The sequence below is a fragment of the Brassica oleracea genome, chromosome C2 (assembly GCF_000695525.1).
Source record: "Brassica oleracea var. oleracea cultivar TO1000 chromosome C2, BOL, whole genome shotgun sequence".
NCBI lineage: Eukaryota > Viridiplantae > Streptophyta > Magnoliopsida > Brassicales > Brassicaceae > Brassica > Brassica oleracea.
This window is the reverse complement of record NC_027749.1, coordinates 27,293,898-27,313,636: the sequence shown is the minus strand read 5'-3', so window position 1 is coordinate 27,313,636 and position 19,739 is coordinate 27,293,898. Positions and strand designations below refer to the sequence as shown.

Here is a 19,739-nt window from a genome sequence, read left to right as displayed (position 1 = left end):
TGAGATCCCTTGCCCCTCCTGCTAAGGCTGTGAGAGTGCTGATTATATATAGCTATTCAGCAGCTCGATTTGCTTGATGAAGGTAAATTTCACCACCAAAAACAGGTGTGCTGGTCCCTCAGAAAACGCTGGGACAGTTTTGAGGCAGAAGGCTCTGTTTCTTGACGGTTAGGACGGTTTAATGTGGTAGAAGAAGGGGCGACGTAATCATGAACAAAACCAAATGAGTTATGACAAGGACACTTGATGGCTGGAGCTGATTTAAAAGGTGTCCTTCAGCCATCTCTTTTAACTTCCTAGTTTCATTGAAACAACCAGTAAGTTGCATACATCTTTGTTTTTCTTGCACACACTTAAATACCAGAGATGACAAATTTACCTGAGCGGTGATTTATTTAATAATTTATTTCGATGTCTTGCATCTCACTAGAAATTTCCAGCGTCTCTTTTAGTTGTTTGGTTGTTATTTTCAGTTCTGCATCTTGAAGATGTGTCTTACGTCCAAGATTTTGAACCTGTCAAAATGAGTTATCAAAGGAGTCAATTTAGAGAAACGATAAATGATTCCCTTCTAAATTAAATTGCTGAGAGAGCTTTTAAATTTAGGGGACATGATCTCACCTATTGTTTGCTCCACCTACACACAAATGTAAAGCAAAAGATTTGAATATAGATTTCGCCATTCTGGATACTATCGATTTCTCTGAAAAATTGGTTTGCCTGATTTGGGTGAAAGAGAAAATCAAAGAAGAAGAGGGAGGTCGAGCTTCAAGTCGTTACCTCCGCCAATAATGAGACCGAATTAATAAGACGGAGTGGGAGGGTAGGTGAGTGTAGTCTAATGATTGGATTTATGGTGAAGTTAAAGGACGTACAAACGTTTCAAAAAAAAAAAAACTGAAACCATTGCCATAGCTGAGCATCAAAGATGATGAAGTTTAGAAAACCCTAAGACAAATGTCGGGCCGAGTTTATGTAATAACATGGCGTAACCAAATAAAACAAAAGTAACATACACGGTCCACATAAATTTGATTTACGAAAACAAAATTCAGTAAAAACCCCCTGTTGTTTGCTAATGTGGAAGACTAAGGTGGAAGAAAAGTCAAAAGTCTCCTTTATTATTATATATATATATAGATGCGTATATTTAGCGACTTGGGATTGTTGATAAATCATTAAATTAAAGAAAGCTACAACATCATAATCTGATGACGCATAAAAGAGCCAAAACCGGATCTCTCTTAACGATTGTCCCTTTTCTACGAAGGATCTCATTCCAGTCTATACTGTTACCTATATATATAAATAGAACGCTGGCATTCTTTAACAAATCTATACACTAATCTTTAAACTCATCATCACCTAACCTTTTGGGCTAATACTGCTCGAATCGAATGGGGTCACATGAAGAGCAGTGCTTACCAATCCTCGACTTCTCCCGCGAAAAACTAGTGCCAGGCACAAGTCAGTGGATCACGATAAGAGACAGCGTCCGAAGAGCCATGGAGGAGCAGGGTTGGTTTGTGGCAGAGTTCAACGGCGTCTCACCAGACCTCAGGGGCGACTTGCTCTCCGGCATGAAGGATATGTATGAGCTGCCGTACGAGGTCAAGATAAAAAACGAGAACCACAAGGCCTCCCATGGCTACATGTCTATGGTCGTCGACGATTACAGGATCCACGAGAGTTTGGGGATCGATTATGCAACAGATCCCCAAGCTTGCAAAGACTTCTCTAAATTACTTTGGCCGCAAGGAAACAATCACTTCTGGTAAAAAAAATCACAACTTACTCATTCCATTTCTGTTGTCTAAATGTTTTGATTTTTGCAGCCAGACCACACATAGGTACGCAACGGCACTAGCGGAGCTAGACCAGACAGTGATGAGGATGCTGTACGAGAGCTATGGAATGGACGAGAAGAAGCACTCGGCGCGCCATTCCGAGTCAACTCGGTACCTGATGAGGATGCTGAGTTACAGGAGACAGAGAAACGGTGAAGCAAACACGGGTTTTGTATCGCATACTGATAAGAGCTTCATGAGTATACTCCACCAGAACCACGTCCTAGGTCTCCAGCTGAAAACCATGACCGATCAGTGGGTCGGGTTTAACCCGTCGCCGACAAGATTCGTCGTTCTCTCGGGCATGGGTCTCACGGTAAAGTCTACTTAAAAATATAGAAATTTAGCTACTGTTATCAGTTCTCAGTGATTGTTGTTATGGTGGTGATTGGTGAAGGCGTGGAGTAACGATAGGATAAAACCGTGTTACCACAGGGTGGTGATGGGCGCAGATGAAGTTAGATACTCTTTAGGTTTTTTCTCCTTCCACAAAGGGACCATCTGTACGCCGGAGGAGCTCGTCGATGACCAGCATCCCCTCCGCTACTACCCTTTCGAGCACGACGGTCTCCTCCGCTTCTACGAGTCTTACGTCAACTCCATGAAGAAATCCAGCGAAGATCTCCTCCAGTTATACTGCGGAGTCAAGTCAACCCCTCTGCTCGGTGATCATTCTTCGCCACCGCAATAAATGTATCCACACTCTAAGGCCATTATAATCCCTAAAACTGTTTTTTGGGTTTTTTAATTTTTTTTTTCTGTTTTCTCTGATTAAAAAAAAAAATTAAAAAAATACCAATCGGAGACCGCCACGTGTCAGCGGGGTCTGCTAACAGTACAAAAAACAAACCAAAGTCGATCCTTCTTTCGCAACTTTTGTAACCGATTTTAGTGGTTTTGTGGGGTCCTCAGCATTACTTTTTTTAAGAAATCCCCTTAAAGATCCGCGATATTTATGCTCTAACGTGTGCAGTTTAATATCAGTGTGTTTATAAAAATGATAAAAATGTATTAGATTAAATGTTGGACAATTATCTCGAATAAACTTTTTTAAGTTTTTGTCACAAAAATAGACTTCAAAAAACAAAATGAGCAAAATAGACTTTTTTATTTTGAAACTTTTAATATTTTTTTAGTTTTTAAAATTTGAAATCATACCCCCAAAACCCCACCTTTTAACTCTAAACTCTAAACCCTAATTAATCATAAACTCTAAACCCTAAATCATAAACTCTAAAACACACCCTTTAATAAAACATTTTGGTCATTTTGGTCATTTTGATCTTTATGGACTATATTCGCGACAAAAACTTTTTTTATGGCTATCCTTGTGAATTTCTCTTAAATGTTTTATATTAAATGTTGTTTGATTCACAACTTTAGTTTTATTTAAAAACACTAGGATAAAACATGCGCTTATATGAAAGTTATTTAAAAAATATCGTATAGAAAAATAAAATGTATATTCTTAATCGAATTAATATTTTTGGCCCTTAAACAATTTTAAATTGTTTTTTTTTAATTATATAATTTGTTTACTAATGAGCTGATTCCTTTTTTTAAAATATTTAGGTCAAAAAATCATTTATCGCATAAGAACCTAACGTTTAGACCGAAGAATATCAAGCCTGTTATTTGCTTACAATGAAACGATGCCAGCTTGGTGTTATATCATTATTTACCAATTTAAAAGTTTATTATCGTTATGAGAAGTTTACGTTCACGCGCCAATACTATATATCTTCAATATTTTTTCCTTTTTGTGTCGTTTTTTTCATTTTAATTATTGCTCGACATAAATATTAATTTTTGAGTTTATTCTCATTTCGTTCTTTTGTTTTGGAATGAGATTTAAAAAATGTTTAAGATTTTTTTTTTTTTGTCATTGACATTACATACTCATACTGGCTGTGTGAACCAAACCGGGTGAGCTGAATCCATGTGAACGATAAAAGAGGATTTTATTCTAGCACTGCATGCTAGATTATCCGCCTTTAAATTTTGCGTCCGTGGTACATAGATAATCTCTGCTCGTATGAAGCTCTCCTTCAGGATCTTGATATCTTCTAAATAATTTGTAAAAGCTGGCCATTCTTCTGGTTCCGAAACCATCTTCACAAATTGAGAACAATCCATTGCAAACGTAACCTGAAATTGACGTAAATTCCTCATGCATTCCATTGCCCAGAGTAGCGCTTCCATCTCCGAATGAAGAGGCGAAAGACTAGCCCTAACATTCCTCGCCCCCAACTAACACCCTCTTTCCATGAGCCATCTGTAAAACACCATTTTCTTGGTATCGACGGCAATATCGCATCTATTATTGATGTTGTCGTCCTCTGATCGTTCACTATTTGTGCCTCAGCCCACAATGTTGATTCTGTTTCAGCCAGTTTAAGCGTATCCATAGGGTCCATATCCAAATTACTGAAAGCTTTATTATTCCTAGCTTTCCAAAAGTACCATAGTATCCATGCAAACTGATGACCCTCCATCGACGGGAAGACTCTCCAGAATAGATGATCCATGTTAGTGAATAGGGAATTTGTTGGAAAAATAGCTGGATTTGATGGTATCTTCGAAAGAGCCCAAACCTGAAGAGCTGGAGGACATTCAAAAAACACATGATTTATCGTTTCCTCCGGAGCTCCACATCTTACACAACAAATACCCCCTTGAATCCCCCTTGCTTGTAAATTCTTCCGCACTGCTATGCATCATGTTACTAATTGTCATAGGAAATGTTTTAACTTTGGTGGGCACCATATTTTCCAGCAGTGAGCCTTTAAAACATCAACTGTAGGACCAATCAGTAATGGTGGTCTTTCTCTATCTGGATAAATCCGTTCTACCTGATATCCTGATTTAACCGTATATTTTCCATTTTTTGTAAAGTGCCATCCATCTCTATCTACCCGCTGAGTCCTGCTCAGTGGTATACTTTCTTTAAGTTTCGCGTCCTAAGGATCCACCAACGCACGAATTGCCTCTAAATTCCAAGTACGCGAGGTAGAATCAATGAGGAATTCTACTGTAAGGTCCGGGTATAAATTGTGTTGATTTTTATTAGCTGGTCTCCCGCGAGTGGTTGGGAGCCAAAGATCATTCCATACAGATATAGAAGACCCTGATCCCACCCTTTTGATTAGTCATTTGCTAACCAGAGATCTAGCAGATACAATGCTCCGCTAGCCGTATGATGGAAAATATGAACGAATCGGTTCCAAGGGCGAAGCATTTCTATAATACCGACCTTTGAAAACCCGAGAGAATAAAGTATTTGGCTTTTCTATCAAGCGCCATAACTGTTTACCAAGTATCGCCGTATTAAAATCAGTGATGTCTTCAAACCCCAAACCTCTTTCATCCTTATCTGCACATACCTTATCCCATGATTTCCAATGCATACCCCTTGTGCTTCCCCCTGGGCTCCACCAGAATTGTGATACCGAACTCGTCAGTTTCTTTACAGTTTCCTTCGGTAAACGATAGCAGGACATCGTATGATTTGGTAATACTGTAATCACTGATTTGATAATCACTTCCTTTCCTCCTTTTGTGAAGAACTTAAAAGTCCACCCATTGACTATATTATTTAAACGATCTTGTACGAAACCGAAAACTTGAATCTTTGAGCCCCCCATATTTTCCGGTAAACCCATATAGGATCCCATGCCTCCAAGATTCTGGATGCCCAAAATATCCCTTAATTCTTGTCTAACAGATTCTTCAATCTTATGTCCAAAATGAATTGAAGACATCTCAAAATTTATTAATTGTCCTAAAACTGCCTCATATTCCTTCAAAATCCTAAGGATGGTTTGACACTCTTCCTTTTGAGCTTTACAAAAGAATAGACTATCATCCGCAAAAAGCAGATGAGATATCGACGGGCAAGCTCTCGCTACCTTCATCCCCGTTAATTGATGCCCTCTCTCTGCCTTTTTTATATTTGCAATTAAAACCTCAGTACATAGAATAAATAAATAAGGCGATAAAGGATCTCCTTGACGTAAGCCCATATGGGGAACAATGAGGCCACGTGGTTGACCATTTCTGAGAACCCTATATTGAACCGATGGTATACATTCCATCATTAATTTAATCCAATGAAGGTCAAATCCCAACTTCTGTAATAATGCCTTTATAAAATACCATTCCACTCTATCATACGCTTTACTCATATCCGTTTTGATTGCCATATACTTTCTTTGACTTGCTTTATTTGTCTGTAATCCATGGAACATTTTCTGGGCGATAAGAATATTATCAGAGATCAACCTTCCTGCCACAAATGCCGACTGGGTTTCAGAAATGAGCAACGGAAGATAGATTTTCAATCGCTGACATAAAACCTTCGAAATAATTTTATACCCTACATTACATAAACTAATGGGCCTTAATTCCGCCATCCTTGTAGGTCTCTCTGTTTTTGGGATCATACATATATTAGTGATATTTCAATCTTGTATCCATTTCTCCCGATACCAAAAACTTATTCACCATCTCTACTAAATCATTCTTAATAATATGCCATGAGTGTTGGAAAAAAGAGCTGTCATGCCATCCGGCCCTGGTGCCTTCTCTGGGTGCATCATAAACAAAGTCTCTTTAACCTCCTCCTCCGTCGCTAGCCTCAACAAATGTTGATTCATCTGAGGAGTGATTCCCGGTGTAACCTCTGTAGGAAACTATCGAAGTCCGATGGGGATGTGGTACTAAATAGATCCTCAAAATAATCTATTGCCACCTTTTCCCCGCCATTATCCTCTGTAATCCAATTCCCATCCACATCATGTAATCCAAAAATTCTATTACGCACCCTTCTTTACCTAGTTAAAGCATGATAAAATTTTGTATTAAGATCTCCAGATGAATTCCACATATTTTGACTTTTCTGGTGCCAGTACTCTTCCTCATCCTTATATGCATCTTGTAATTTTCTAGATACCTCCAGAATATCCTCGTGAGACCTAGTATATCTGTTTGGACCTCTTCAAAAACTTTTTGTAATTCATTTATTTTTTCCTTTCCATAAGGGGGATTATCTTTCCGCCACTTAGCAATTTCGTGACGACAATTACTTATTTTTTCCACTATATTCTGTGATCTCTCTTCCTCTCTTCTTTCGTTATAGTCTGTCCAACCCATTGCAATTGATTCCATGAGACCCGCCTGTTCAATCCATCTCTTATCAAACCGAAATTGTCCTTTCCTCTTAGGGACTTTATCCTCAAGATAAGCCACCACTGGCCGATGATCAGAAGCCACCATTCCTAGATACTCTGTAAAAGAACATGGAAATAACGTGTGCCACTCTTCATTCGCTAAAGCGCGATCTAGACGACATCGAACCATCATTGCCCCTTTTCCTTTACCTCTTCTCCCCTGCCATGACATTTTGTTCTCCCTAGCCGGGAATTCGAGTAAACCACTATTTCGTATCATACTATTAAAAGGAATAAAAGAATCAGGACTCCTCATAGATCCTCCATAATTTTCATGATTTCCTGTAATCTCATTGAGATCTCCAATAATAAACCAAGGTTCGGATCGCGCCAATCCATACGTAGTCAAACGTTCCCATACTTGCTCTCGCAACTTTTGAACTGGATCCCCATATAGAAAAGTAAGATAAACCTTTTTGCCAAGAGCCACAGCTTCCACATCAATCATACAGTTGCTAGAATATAAAACCCTCACCTGATGCTCATTATGAAAAAAATAGTGCTAGTCCCCCACTTCTCCCCAATGGATCTACTGTGACCAAATTATCATATCCAAAAAGAGCTTGGAATTTTTGAACATATTCTGGTTCTTGCTTAGTTTCTGCTAGAAATAAAAAGTCCAGTTTATGTTTATACCTTATCTCGTTTATATATCTTATAGTCCATTTACTGTCCATCCCTCGACAATTCCAACTTAAAACCCTCATTTAAAAAATTAATTTTTTATTTGCTCGGAAGAGATTTTTTATTTGCTCGGAAGAGCCAAAACTATGGGTGTAATGATACCCTCTTTCTCCAATCCAAATATATTCCAGTCTTAGTGACCAGAGTATAAAACACCATAAAGATTCCAACCATTTGTAATCTCCATATTGACCACTTTTCCATTTCGCATTCAAAGTATAAAAGAGTACATGTGCCAAATGTAACTTCTGTACCCTTAAAACGATCACCAAGGATAGGAAAAAACCTGTTTTGACGTTTAGCTCACACAAACTCCAAACCAAAAACACCCATACTCCAAGTTCAGACTTGAGAATATCACATAATGTATCTACATCTTTATATATAATCTTTAAAGTACACAAGATAATAAAGTTGAAACCTACGAAGCCCTTTCCAAAACACCAAAGACATATTGACCATTTAAGCATAGTAGACAATGTAATAACGAAACCTTCCCCACCTAACTGGGCTTTTATCAAAATAAGAACAGTAAACATTTGATCAATTGGGCCTAACGACCACATATACCAACTTCGCCCATTCAAAAAACCCGAATTGCCTATGCCACCATTGAGCTGTAGTAACTTTGATACCATAACAGATCATGATACCTCGTCTTCTTACTTCAACACCATTGATGCTCCAGACGGCGATCCTCCGTTTCAGAGCAGCCACACGCCTGTCCCACTGTTGCCACCTAGACTGATCAATCGAATATATCATAATGCCACTAAATAAACTCACGGCACCACCACAATCCATATTCCAATCTATAAATATACCATCATATCGATCGTGTCCTTGTTGAGGGATGTCACCTATGTACCATGAACCACAATACCCATAACACAAACCATTTTTATTAAACCATTGCTTACTCTCAAGAGCAAGCTTTACCAACAACCATAACAATAAAGCCGAGACCAAACACAAACTAATGTTTGAATGAAAGAAAATGTCAATGCTATTAAAGCTTATTAAAACCAAGAAACAAATTAAACCATGAAACCGATCATAAAGCAAACCCTGCTTGCTTAAACTCCCATAATGAAAGGCTTGATCCATAAAATCAAGGTTTCTTAGTACCATTTTCCAGGTTTAAAGGACCCTTGCTCTCCATTTGCTTGCTGTTGTCTCCTTGCCTTGTTCCGGTCTTAGCCCCAGCCCGCTTTCGTGGAGACGCCAACGCATTGAAGACCCTCATCTTAGTGCTTCCCACCGTGCTTGACGTGGGCTTAAACAAACGCTTGCGTAACCCTTGCTTTTTCGCAACATCTCCTCCAACCGGGCCTTTCTCTTCTTCCACAGATACCATTTCCTCTTCCTCCCGATCATTTCTCCCCTCCTCGTGGCCCTTGATCACCTCTTCAGCTTCTTCCTCCGAGAGGTTCTCCAGAAAATCTTCTGCATCCATGTCTATTCCGTTCTCCAGTAAATGCGCCTTAATCTCATCCATTTCCATCACATCTTCATCATCTAACTCCCCTTGATCCTCAAGAAAACCTTGAACCGTTAGTAAACCTTGCTCTGCATCTGTAGGATCAGATATTGCATCTGTTCCATCAGCCTGCGTATTGGCCAGCTCCTCTTGGAATTTTTGGTAAGGCAACGTTGCAACTTGCTCCTCTACTCTCATAATCTCTCCCTCCTCTCGAGCTTCCACACGCCCACCTCTTTGCCCATTTTGCTCCCTAGTTTGTTCATTCTGAACTCCAAGTCGAGTATCATGTCTCCTCGCAGACCTATGACGAGACGCATCACCCTCTCCCCTGTAGCTTCCACGATTAGTATATGCCCTCTTGTTTCCTCTCTCTGATACCTTCATCCATTTAGATTCTGATTCCTCCACCATTTTGCCCTTGCCCTTGCCGTAGTAATCACGCCCTTCTCTCTCTTTGTTCTGTGAATTCACATTCCCGTTTATCACTACACCTTTGTAACTCCTTGCCCTATCATCGTGCTTTCCTCCTTCGTACCACAAGCCATTTCCATCTCTACCTTCCCGTTTCTTCTCCGGACTCTTCGCGTCTAGTGGACACACTTCATCTTTATGGCAGAGACTGCCACATACTTGACAATTGCCAAATAACTTCTCATAGCGTAGCGAGACCGGAGCTTCCTCCCTCTCATAGAACTCCCCGCCTGTGAAGTCCATTGTGGTTTCAAAACAGAGCTCCTTAAAGGCGTCAACCACCACTTGAACTCGAGAATGATCCAAGTCCACAGCCACCGTCCTTCCAATAGCATCACCTATGCTCTCAAAAGTAGGAACAGTTTTGAACTCCCCCGGTACGCCAATCACACGAACCCAAAAGGTGATCTCTGACGGGTAGAGCAGAGACTTCTTTGATTGCCAGCGTGCCAAGGAAAGCATCCAGTAATCAAAGTGAAAGGGCTGAAGCTTGAGCACCCCTTCCATATCCTCCTCCTCCTCAAAATCAAACTGGAACTTCCCGAAACCCAAATCCATACCAACTACCTTTTCCTCCAACTTCCATATCTTCGGGAGGTTCGAATCAGAGCCTTCATCTCCTGCTCCTCAGGATTCATGCATCTTCCCAGCAAGGTCTTGGAGAAGGTCTTGACCAAAGCTGAATTATCCAAATGAGGTACCGAAATTTTGAGCTTTTTGCGAGTGCCTTCACCGTTCTTCACCTCCCCAACATTACTCAGAAGCTGACTCTGCGTCATGTCCAAACGAAGAAAGGAAAACCGTTTATCTTTACTTAGAACAAGAGAAATTGTTTCGATAATAAAGATGCAAAGATAAGTAAACCCCTTGTTCCTTTTATACTGATCCCAAATTCTCATTATCATTCTAAACCAAAAATTTCCTTGAGTGCCACCAAATCTCCCAGAATTGATGTATTCAAGATCAATCTCCCCACACAATCTCATTCGCAAAGCCCATAATCCCCAAATTATCTCCTCACCATTTCCATAGAATTTCCCTTTTCTAGCTGTCTCACTAAACCCAAATCCCTGGTTAAATCTACAAAAGGAAACCAAAATGATACCTCGAGGAAGATTCGATTTCGTCTTGATGATGATCGAAATCGAGATCCGAATCAACCAGATTCGGGGTCGCCGAGATTTCCCCAAATTCCACCTTCCCAAACCAATCCATCGAAGATTGATAGATGATTCCCAAATCCAATCCTCATAAACCTCAGAAATCCCAGGATCCCAACGCGTTGAAATCATCGAGATTCTAGATCGCCTTTCTCATCGCCTCTTTAATACGTTGCGTTTTCTAAAAAAAAAAATGTTTAACATTTAAAATTATTAAAGAGATATATACTTAGATTAATATCCACACTTTGTGCAGAAGAAATATTTTATATTTATTACTTTTATGTATTTTTGCATATTATATTATGAAATAATAAAATAATAATTATATATCAAATAACTAAGAAATCAATTACCATTATGTAATAAATTGGTGTACACATATAAATCAAACGACCGCTCTTATTTATTTATAATTTTAAGGTAAATAAATCAAAACAATTAATCTTATATATCGTATATGATATATAATTAAATTTAAATGATATTAACATAAATATATAGTATACTTTTAATATCAATATTTATTAAATGAAGTTTCTACGCATATGATTATATGATTCTTTGCATATTTGTGTAACAAAATTTAACACTAACGAAATTTTTAATGTGGAATATTTAGTGGTTTCAATAATTATAATAATTTAAAAAAAAACAATGAAGATTTCAAAATTAAAATATTAACTTTTCAATATATGTTCAATGCAAATATCAAAATATAAGTATTTATTCTCATATGATGTATAATTTAATTTAAACGATATGAAATATATATTAACATAAACACCTATTAAATAAAATTATTTTTTTCATATAGTTTTATAATCATTATATCTTATTATAGAAAAAAAATTTAAACTTTGATCACAAAAATTTATGTGAGACTTTTAACAGTTTTAGCAATTTATACTCGTTTTGAAAAATTCAAAATACAACGTATACAAAAAAAATCTAAATTTTTATTATATGATTAATGTAATTTTGTAATTTATTTTAATAATAAATAATTAAACAAAAATGATAAAGAGTAATTAGATTGTTAGCAAATCTTTATTATGTGAAATGATTAATTGTCATATATATCTTGATCACATTAGCTAATTCTGTATGTTTTATTTAATGAAATAATATATATAATAAATTTGACAATAATATATAATAAATAAATAATTCATAATGAACATACTATTTAATATAACATTCTCTAGCAATTTAATTTTGGACTAACAAAATTTTCAACTGATTCTCAAACCGCCACGTAAGCAAAATTGACATTCTAATTAAGTGACACTTAAGCAAAACTCTTTTTTAATTAATACAATTACAACTTTTTAAATGTTTCTCAATTAATATTTTTAAAAACATTGGAACAAGAGATTCAATTGGTGGGATTAACGACTCTAATTGCGTCCAATGCCTTGTCGAAAACCTCAAATTTGATTCGGAGATATTCACTCCAAGTAACTGGCCGGTATAGATACGGTCCAACCGGACCAACTATCTTTGATATTGGACTTATCTTCACATCACCGGCTGGACCACCCCACAGATACGCTATCGATATCCTTGACTTGGTTTGGTTAACCCTTGCTCGGTGAACCACGCTAGGAAACTTCCCGTTCGATAAAATGTGAAAGAGGTCGCCGATGTTGACCACAAGAACACCAGGAATCGGCTCTACCGTAACCCAACCGGACTCTTCTTTGAACACTTGTAGCCCTCCCATGTTGCTCTGGTGCAAAATGGTTAGGAGACATGAGTCGGTATGAGCGGCTAGACCCATGGCTCTTTCTGGCTCAGGACAAACCGGGTAATGGTTTAGTCGTATGACGCCTCGGCTCATTTTTGATCCAGATTTCTCGGTCTTCTGAGCCCATTCGATGTCGTCTACGGTGACACCAAGTGAGCCTAATATGCATGATAGAAGTCTGCTTGCTAAGTTTTCCATTTCACCCTTGTACTCTTCGATTATTCCGCTGCGCATGAAAAACCCAAAAAAGACTCGAGAATCACCGTTGAGTGTTAGAAAGCCAAGATCTAATCATAATTTATAAAGTTAATTAACTTGCATGTGAAAATCTCATAATCAGTAATATAAGTTTCATTTCATTTGAAACACTTTTGTAAACTATCCAATACATGTGTGTGTAAAGTGAAGTGGACGTTACCAGTATTTGGTGTAATCACGGGGCCAAATAGTAAGGAACTGGTTGCGGTAGGAGCCATCGGCGATTGTCAACCCTTCAGACCACATTTTCTTCTCGAAGAAAGGAGAGATTCGAGGTTCTCCGTACCCACTAACTCCTTTATGAGAGGAAGCAGCCTCGAGTTTCCTCTCTGACGGCATATCGAAAAAGGTTTTGGAGAGAGATTCAACGTCGTCGAGGAGACTTTGAGAGATCCCGTGGTTGGCTATCTGAAAAGCTCCCCACGTTTTGCATGCATTTCCTAACAAAGTGGTGACGTCAGGATCGGAGAGGTTTATGACCGGAATGGACTCTTTCACAGTGGCGGAGGAGGGAGGGAGAAGGGAGTCAGCAGCGGTGAAGTTCCAGGTGAATGAGTCTGGGAGTGTTTGGAGGCTGCCTAAGTTTCCAATAGATACATCTTCAGTTATTGAAGGCATGGCTGGTGAAATTGAGAGTGTTAGGATTTGGTGAGATTGGGATGCTCATGATCTATACAATTACTTAGGATATACATAGAACACACACATATGTTATGAATATATGTCGATCACAACAAGTTTAATACATGCATATATGATGAGGATAAATCTTTTTTTTTTTATTCTTGTCCTTTTCTGTACACATGTAAAGGTCTAAAAGCTAGTGTATTATGGATTAGTAGAATATATCTTATTTAGTATTTCCAATTAAATCTAAGCAATTTGATTTGATCCACGTATTAACATTGACAAATGTTGGTTTCTCTATATTGATTATGTAATATTACTTATTGGCTATAACTCGGATAATGCCATTTTTCAATTAAAACTAGCAATTTGACTGGGTATGTTACGATTAAAACAAGTGTGTTCATGCATGGTGTGAGTTACAATTGTTTTCTTGTCATTATTACTTTATAGAGAGCTTTTAATGACCCCATGATTTGATTCCTTAAGAGATAAGTACTTTGTAATTGCTTAAACATCAAAATCTAGCAAGTTTTCACATTTAAAAAAAAAAATTCCTCTCGCCCTCCAGACCACTTCGCGTAACCAGGGGCCCTTAAGTGGACGCTTAAAAATCCTGTAATGGCTTGGGCTTCGGCCCGGTGGGCTAGTCGATCACGCAAAGTGGTCGGATACTGGATTATCAAAAAAAAAAGTATTAACTATTACTCATATTACTCAGATAAAAACTGTACAATAATGAAAGTACAAATGTAAACATCAAGAGGTTTGGTCTGAAGACAGATAGTTTCTAATAAAGGAAAGAGACTGATTAAAATGAGTAGCTTTGGTTGCAAGGTACTGCTTCCAAGTAAGAGATGGGTAAAGAGGAGAATGGAGAGGATCAACGAGTTTGGGAAGCGGAGAGATCATCAGATCAGAAGGTGGACCCCACAAGTAAGCCATGGAGAAGCGAGATCGGAGGTGGTTAACCCTAGCTCGGTGAAGCACGCTCGGGAATATTCCGTTGGTCAAAATGTGGAGTAAGTCACCGACGTTGACCACTAGTGAGCCAGGGACAGGTGGCACGGTGATCCAGCCCACGTCACTGAGTAGCCAAATACTCTTTTCTCGAGAGTTTTTAAAGGACGGTACTATAGGAATGCTTCACCCCTTGAACCGATCTGATCGAGACCGGCGGTGTTGTTCTGGTACAGTATGGTCATGAGAGTTGAGTCGGTATGTGCTGCGAGACCCATTGCTCGGTCCGGTTCTGGACATATTGGATAGTGGTTTAGTTGGATAGCTGCTTGTGCTCCTTGAAAGTCTGAAATGGGACCGGCCCATTCAATGTCTTTTTCCCCAACTCCTAGTGAGCCTAATGCCAGCCACATCAGCTTGGCTGCCAACTTTTGCATATGCTCTTCATACTCTTGAATAATTTTACTGTTGAATCGATGTGACAATCAGATGAAATCTTAAAACGTATACAAATCTTCATACAAAAACTGAGACAGCCATAATCTATTAATGCGTCCATCAGCCTTTTTCTCCTACCATAAATGCCATTGTATTTTGTTACTGCTTACTATATAGTATACAGATATCGTTGAGACACATATAATCTTTGGTGGGTCTATTAGCTTTCATTGTGCTTTTAACTAAACTTCAACATGGCAAGATATTTCGATTTCTATTTTTCCTTTTTCGGATTATTCCTACTCGTATCCATAAGAAAATAACGAAATATATAATAGTCAACTGTAATGTACTAACACGTCCACTAATCTTATTTTTGGTTGAGCCGGTTTAATCTTATTTTTGGTTGAGCCGGAGAAGTGGATATATATGTTGATATGCTATTTACGGTCTGTTGTTACAAGAAAACGAATCTTAGATAAAGATATATAGTTTTTCTCTTGTCCCAAAAAAAAAGAAGATAAAGATATATAGATACCAGTATTTGAGGTGCTGCCTGGGCCAGAGTTTGTGGAAATCATCAAGTGGGGAACCAATAACTGTGAAACCTTCGGACCACATTTGTTTGTTGAAGAAAGAAGCAATACGAGCAACCCCGTAGCCGGAGATGCCATCCTCCCGTCGAGCCGCCTTGAGCTTCCGGTGGACGGGAAGCCGGAAAAGGCTTCCAGTGAGGAACTCAATGTCGTCGAGAAGCCGTGAGGGCACTCCGTGGTTTTTGATCTGGAATGCCCCCCACGTGGTACAAGCATGGCCAACACGAGTGGCCACGTGGGGATCGGAGAGGTCGATGAAGGGTAGAGATTCGTCGGAAGAGGAGGCGGAGAAGAGGAGATCGTCTTTGGGGGTCCATGTGTAGGAATCTGGGAGGTGACGGAGGGATGTGAAGTCGGGTAAGTTTGAGAGTGGGATATGAATGGGATGCGATATGAACACATCGCTTAACGTTGAGTGCATGATTGGATTGGTATAAAGGTTTATAGATAATAATTTATTTGAATGTGAGTATTATTTTCTTAGCTAGTGTTCCCTTTTGGTATGAATATGATGTTTGGTGGAGAAGAGGAGTAGGAGTCGGAGGGTATTTATAGTAGTCAAGACTGAAGTGTAGTGAATGAGCGTATTTGATATGTGAAGACAAAGGCTCCTTTTAATCTCATTCTTATTTGGTTATAAAATTCTTCCTTTTTTCTGTCCAAATAATTTTCTTTTCTAACTTAGATTTAACGATTTTGTTTGTATGTGTCTGTATGTTTTTGTGTTTTTTTTTTTTTGACTAAGTGTGTGTCTGAATGTTTTTCTTTTCTTTTCACAGAATAAGCTAATTTGCTATTTTGTTGTGTATTCATTAGAGTTTTTATAGGAGAGAACAACATTATAATTTGGCTAGCCTGTTGCAAAATTTTCCTCTTTTAAACATTAGTTCTACTGAAAACCTAACTTCAGTGTCAATATCTGTAGAAAAAGAGACAATTGTTAGCAAAACAAAAATTTAAGAACGTCCTACAAAAAAAGTGTACTTTCCGAATATTAAATGTCAAAGCTATATGTTATTACGCTTGAATAATCAGGTTTGCATTAAAATAATTAATTTGCTTCACAAATTTACAAAAGTACGTACAACTAAAAATGTTTTATTATAAAACAATTGCTTACAACAACAAAAATCTGCCAAATGTGGAGATTTACTAAACAAAACCTATAGATTTTAGAAAAATCTACATTGTATTGAAGGTGAGTTTACCCCACTCCAAACCCAATGTTAAAATCCGGTCTAATAATCCGATGGTAATTTCTCGGGGTTTGGTGTCTACCCACATCAGTTATGGGTTCGATTTTCCCGAGAACTAAATTATCACTACTTGGCCAACCTGGGCTTGAGTTTCGGCCCAAGTGGTTTACATGGTGGGTCATAACAGATGATTGGTCCACTCTCTGGCATTACGCGGAAAATATTCTAAACTCGGATCATGCAGTGTGGTACGTTTTCGGGATAGCCCACTTTGTATCACTAAGTGCGTTTTTCCCAGGGCCAACCGGATCAGCCGATAAGGCTTATCAAAAAAATAAAAGTCCACAAAAGAATAAGGCTCATCTTGAGTTCGGAGAAGTATTAATCTGACATGACTTGATCAACCCAAAACTTAAAGAAAACCAAAACATTAAAAATGGTATTCAAAACGTCGGATACTCACATAAAACTATGCCACCGTTACGATTCTTTTCCTAACTAGTATAAAAAAGCAAAGAAAAAGGAAAAGAGGGATACAAACTTCCTTTTTATACTAAAACTAGGGCGTAATATTGTTTCATTGTTGTTAATTATTATTTTTCGGATGATATAGTTAACTAATTATGTGATCGTCTTTATTTGCTAAGAGCATTATTGATATTTTTATTATGTTATGTAGTAATAGGTGATATGCTAACATATTATGTGTTTGTTTTTTAATAATGTGTTGTTGTGTAGTAATTATTAGTGGTGGAGTGAGTTTGTGATGTAATGCATATTGAATTTCAAGAATTTTACATTTAGGAATTTGTTGATTCTAAAGCTAATAGTTTCAAGGTAAAAATTAATATTTTTTTCCAATTATTTGAACATTACTTTTTAAAGATGTGTTGTGCTATCTTCCTATATTTTTACATTGAGCCGTCACCATCTTTGCATTTTGTTTACCTTTCTGGTGTGCTGTGATTCTCACCATCACCGAAAAAGACTCACATATGTGCTCTTGTTCTTCCTCACCTTTTTCTCCACTTCTTCCTTAGATGTCGGCTCATGTTAGGAACTGCGTCTCCTTGGGTTGAGTCAGAGTTTAGTCGTTTGAAGTTGTTTTCCTCGTCGTTGGCTTACCATCGATAGTCCCTTCTCGTCTTAGTTTTCAAGATATGGTTTTTGGTGATCTGACTTCTATAGCTCGAGGACGGCTCCGATTTTGTTTTATCTACCCTTCCATCTATGTTCCCTCATCTCGTTGCAGCTTTCATCGCTGTTTGCGTTTCTGTGACTCTCCCTTTCGCCATGTTTGCCACTCCAGGTTTGGATAGTATTCTCCTCCGAGTATGCTCTGTAGATTTGGAAGATTGTTTCTGGTCTTAAGTCTGGCCTCTGGTTTCTCGGGGGTTGGCTTCCGTTCTCCCTCAGGTTGTTCTCTTCTTCCCTTGCTTCCCTTAGTATAAGTGTGCGGTATTAGTCTCTTGGAGCTTTGGTCCCTTCTATCCAGAGCTTTGTGGTTCTTCACCAGCATAGACGTCTTGTTTGTGCTTGTTTAGTTTGTGAGTTGCTTCTTACCTCTTAGTTGGTGGTTGTGCTTATCGTTCGTTATGTATGTCTTTTTCTGCTTCGTGGTGATTTTGGCCTTCTATTGATTATTCTTCCTCTAACCCGCTTTTTGGGTTCTTGCATTGGTCCTTGATCACACTCCTTTGTATTCGAGGGATTGTTTTATCTCAAGATTATCTTTCTATATTTTTCTGACTTTTGATTGTTCTGGCCAAGACACTCTATGATAAAGTGGGGTAAGTTAGTTTTCGTTATTGATCGCCTTTGAGCTCTGGACCTTTATTAAGTTAGTGTTATTTTAGCATTTTTCTCTGTGATTATGGAAGTTTTATGTTTAGATTATGTGTTCTGCTTTAGTTTGGTTAATATTAAGATAAATATATAGTTGTAAATGAATAACAAAAAGTAGTAAAAAATAATAAAATTTTTAGCTGTGAATAAATGAAATATTTAAAATACATTTATATTTTTATACTTATTTCTTTATTCATTTTGCAATTTTTTGAACAATAAAATAGATTATCAAATTTCAAATGATGATGGTTAGTGTGAGAAGGATTAGATAGTGCATAGTTAGAAAATAGTGAACCAAATTGCAATAATCTAAAAGAAGAATGATCTAAAATGTAAAAAGTCAAAAAAAAAAGACACATGTCAACAAACCCTCCATTCCACGTGTCATAAGAAGAAGAGAAAACCCTTATTTGTAATAATAGATTACTTTTGTGTTCACTTATATACTTACTTGTATATGTTGTTCATCCCAGTCGTATAAGTTTATAAAATCAATAACATACATTTTTCATATCAAAGTTATTAGTATATAATTTTCTTACAAACTACTTTTTAGTAATTTCTGATCATGTAGACTAAAGATAATTTTTACTTAAGCTAGTTCGTAATCGCAACTAAAAAAAATAGCCGTCAAAGCTATATAGAAAAGAATGTTATTATTAAATTTCTCTCTGATAGTTTTGTTATTATATATCATTCTAGAAGAATAGTCTCTAGAACTCAAATAACGAACTCAAGTATGAAACTCAAAGACTCAAATAAGAATTACTCTCTTATTAATAACTTGTGAGACTCTCTCAAAACACAAGTTCTCAAATCCCTAAATTCTGTAAGTGGTATCACATCTCAATATCTACTTATATAGAGATTATATTTCCCTAATCCTAATAGATAAACATAACTTTAGATAACTCCTAAGCTTATAATGTTTCCTATTTCCAAGTCTCGACAGGATTAGGTCTCCTTACTTCTATCTCAAGCTTCTTTGTTCTTCAAGCTTAATCCAACAATCTCCCCCATTAAGCTTGAACTCCACATCACTCAAATCTTGAACTCCAATGAGATCTCTTATCTCCTTAAACTTTATCCTTCCTAGAGCTTTGGTTAAGATATCCGCCTTCTGTTGACTTTCGGGAACATGCTCGACTTCTATTACTCCATTCTCGACACACTCTCTAATGAAATGGTATCTA

At 37.7% G+C, this 19,739-nt stretch overlaps 3 protein-coding genes across 3 annotated transcripts; 1 reads left to right on the top strand and 2 right to left on the bottom strand.

Annotated features, from left to right (window-relative positions):
- Positions 1–1,261: 1,261 nt before the first annotated feature.
- On the top strand, positions 1,262–2,641 carry LOC106325757 (probable 2-oxoglutarate-dependent dioxygenase AOP1). Its single transcript, XM_013763807.1, has 3 exons — positions 1,262–1,774; positions 1,836–2,163; positions 2,245–2,641. The coding sequence occupies exons 1-3, from the start codon at positions 1,398–1,400 to the stop codon at positions 2,536–2,538; spliced, it is 999 nt and encodes a 332-aa protein (XP_013619261.1). The 5' UTR covers positions 1,262–1,397; the 3' UTR covers positions 2,539–2,641.
- A 9,610-nt stretch (positions 2,642–12,251) lies between these two features.
- LOC106326604 (gibberellin 3-beta-dioxygenase 4) lies at positions 12,252–13,499 on the bottom strand. Its single transcript, XM_013764533.1, has 2 exons — positions 13,042–13,499; positions 12,252–12,849 (listed from the first exon to the last, which is right to left on the bottom strand). The coding sequence occupies exons 1-2, from the start codon at positions 13,497–13,499 to the stop codon at positions 12,252–12,254; spliced, it is 1,056 nt and encodes a 351-aa protein (XP_013619987.1).
- A 768-nt stretch (positions 13,500–14,267) lies between these two features.
- LOC106325906 (gibberellin 3-beta-dioxygenase 2) lies at positions 14,268–16,081 on the bottom strand. The gene is made up of 3 exons (XM_013763955.1): positions 15,445–16,081; positions 14,643–14,933; positions 14,268–14,595 (listed from the first exon to the last, which is right to left on the bottom strand). The coding sequence occupies exons 1-3, from the start codon at positions 15,921–15,923 to the stop codon at positions 14,268–14,270; spliced, it is 1,098 nt and encodes a 365-aa protein (XP_013619409.1). The 5' UTR covers positions 15,924–16,081.
- Between the last annotated feature and the right edge of the window lie 3,658 nt (positions 16,082–19,739).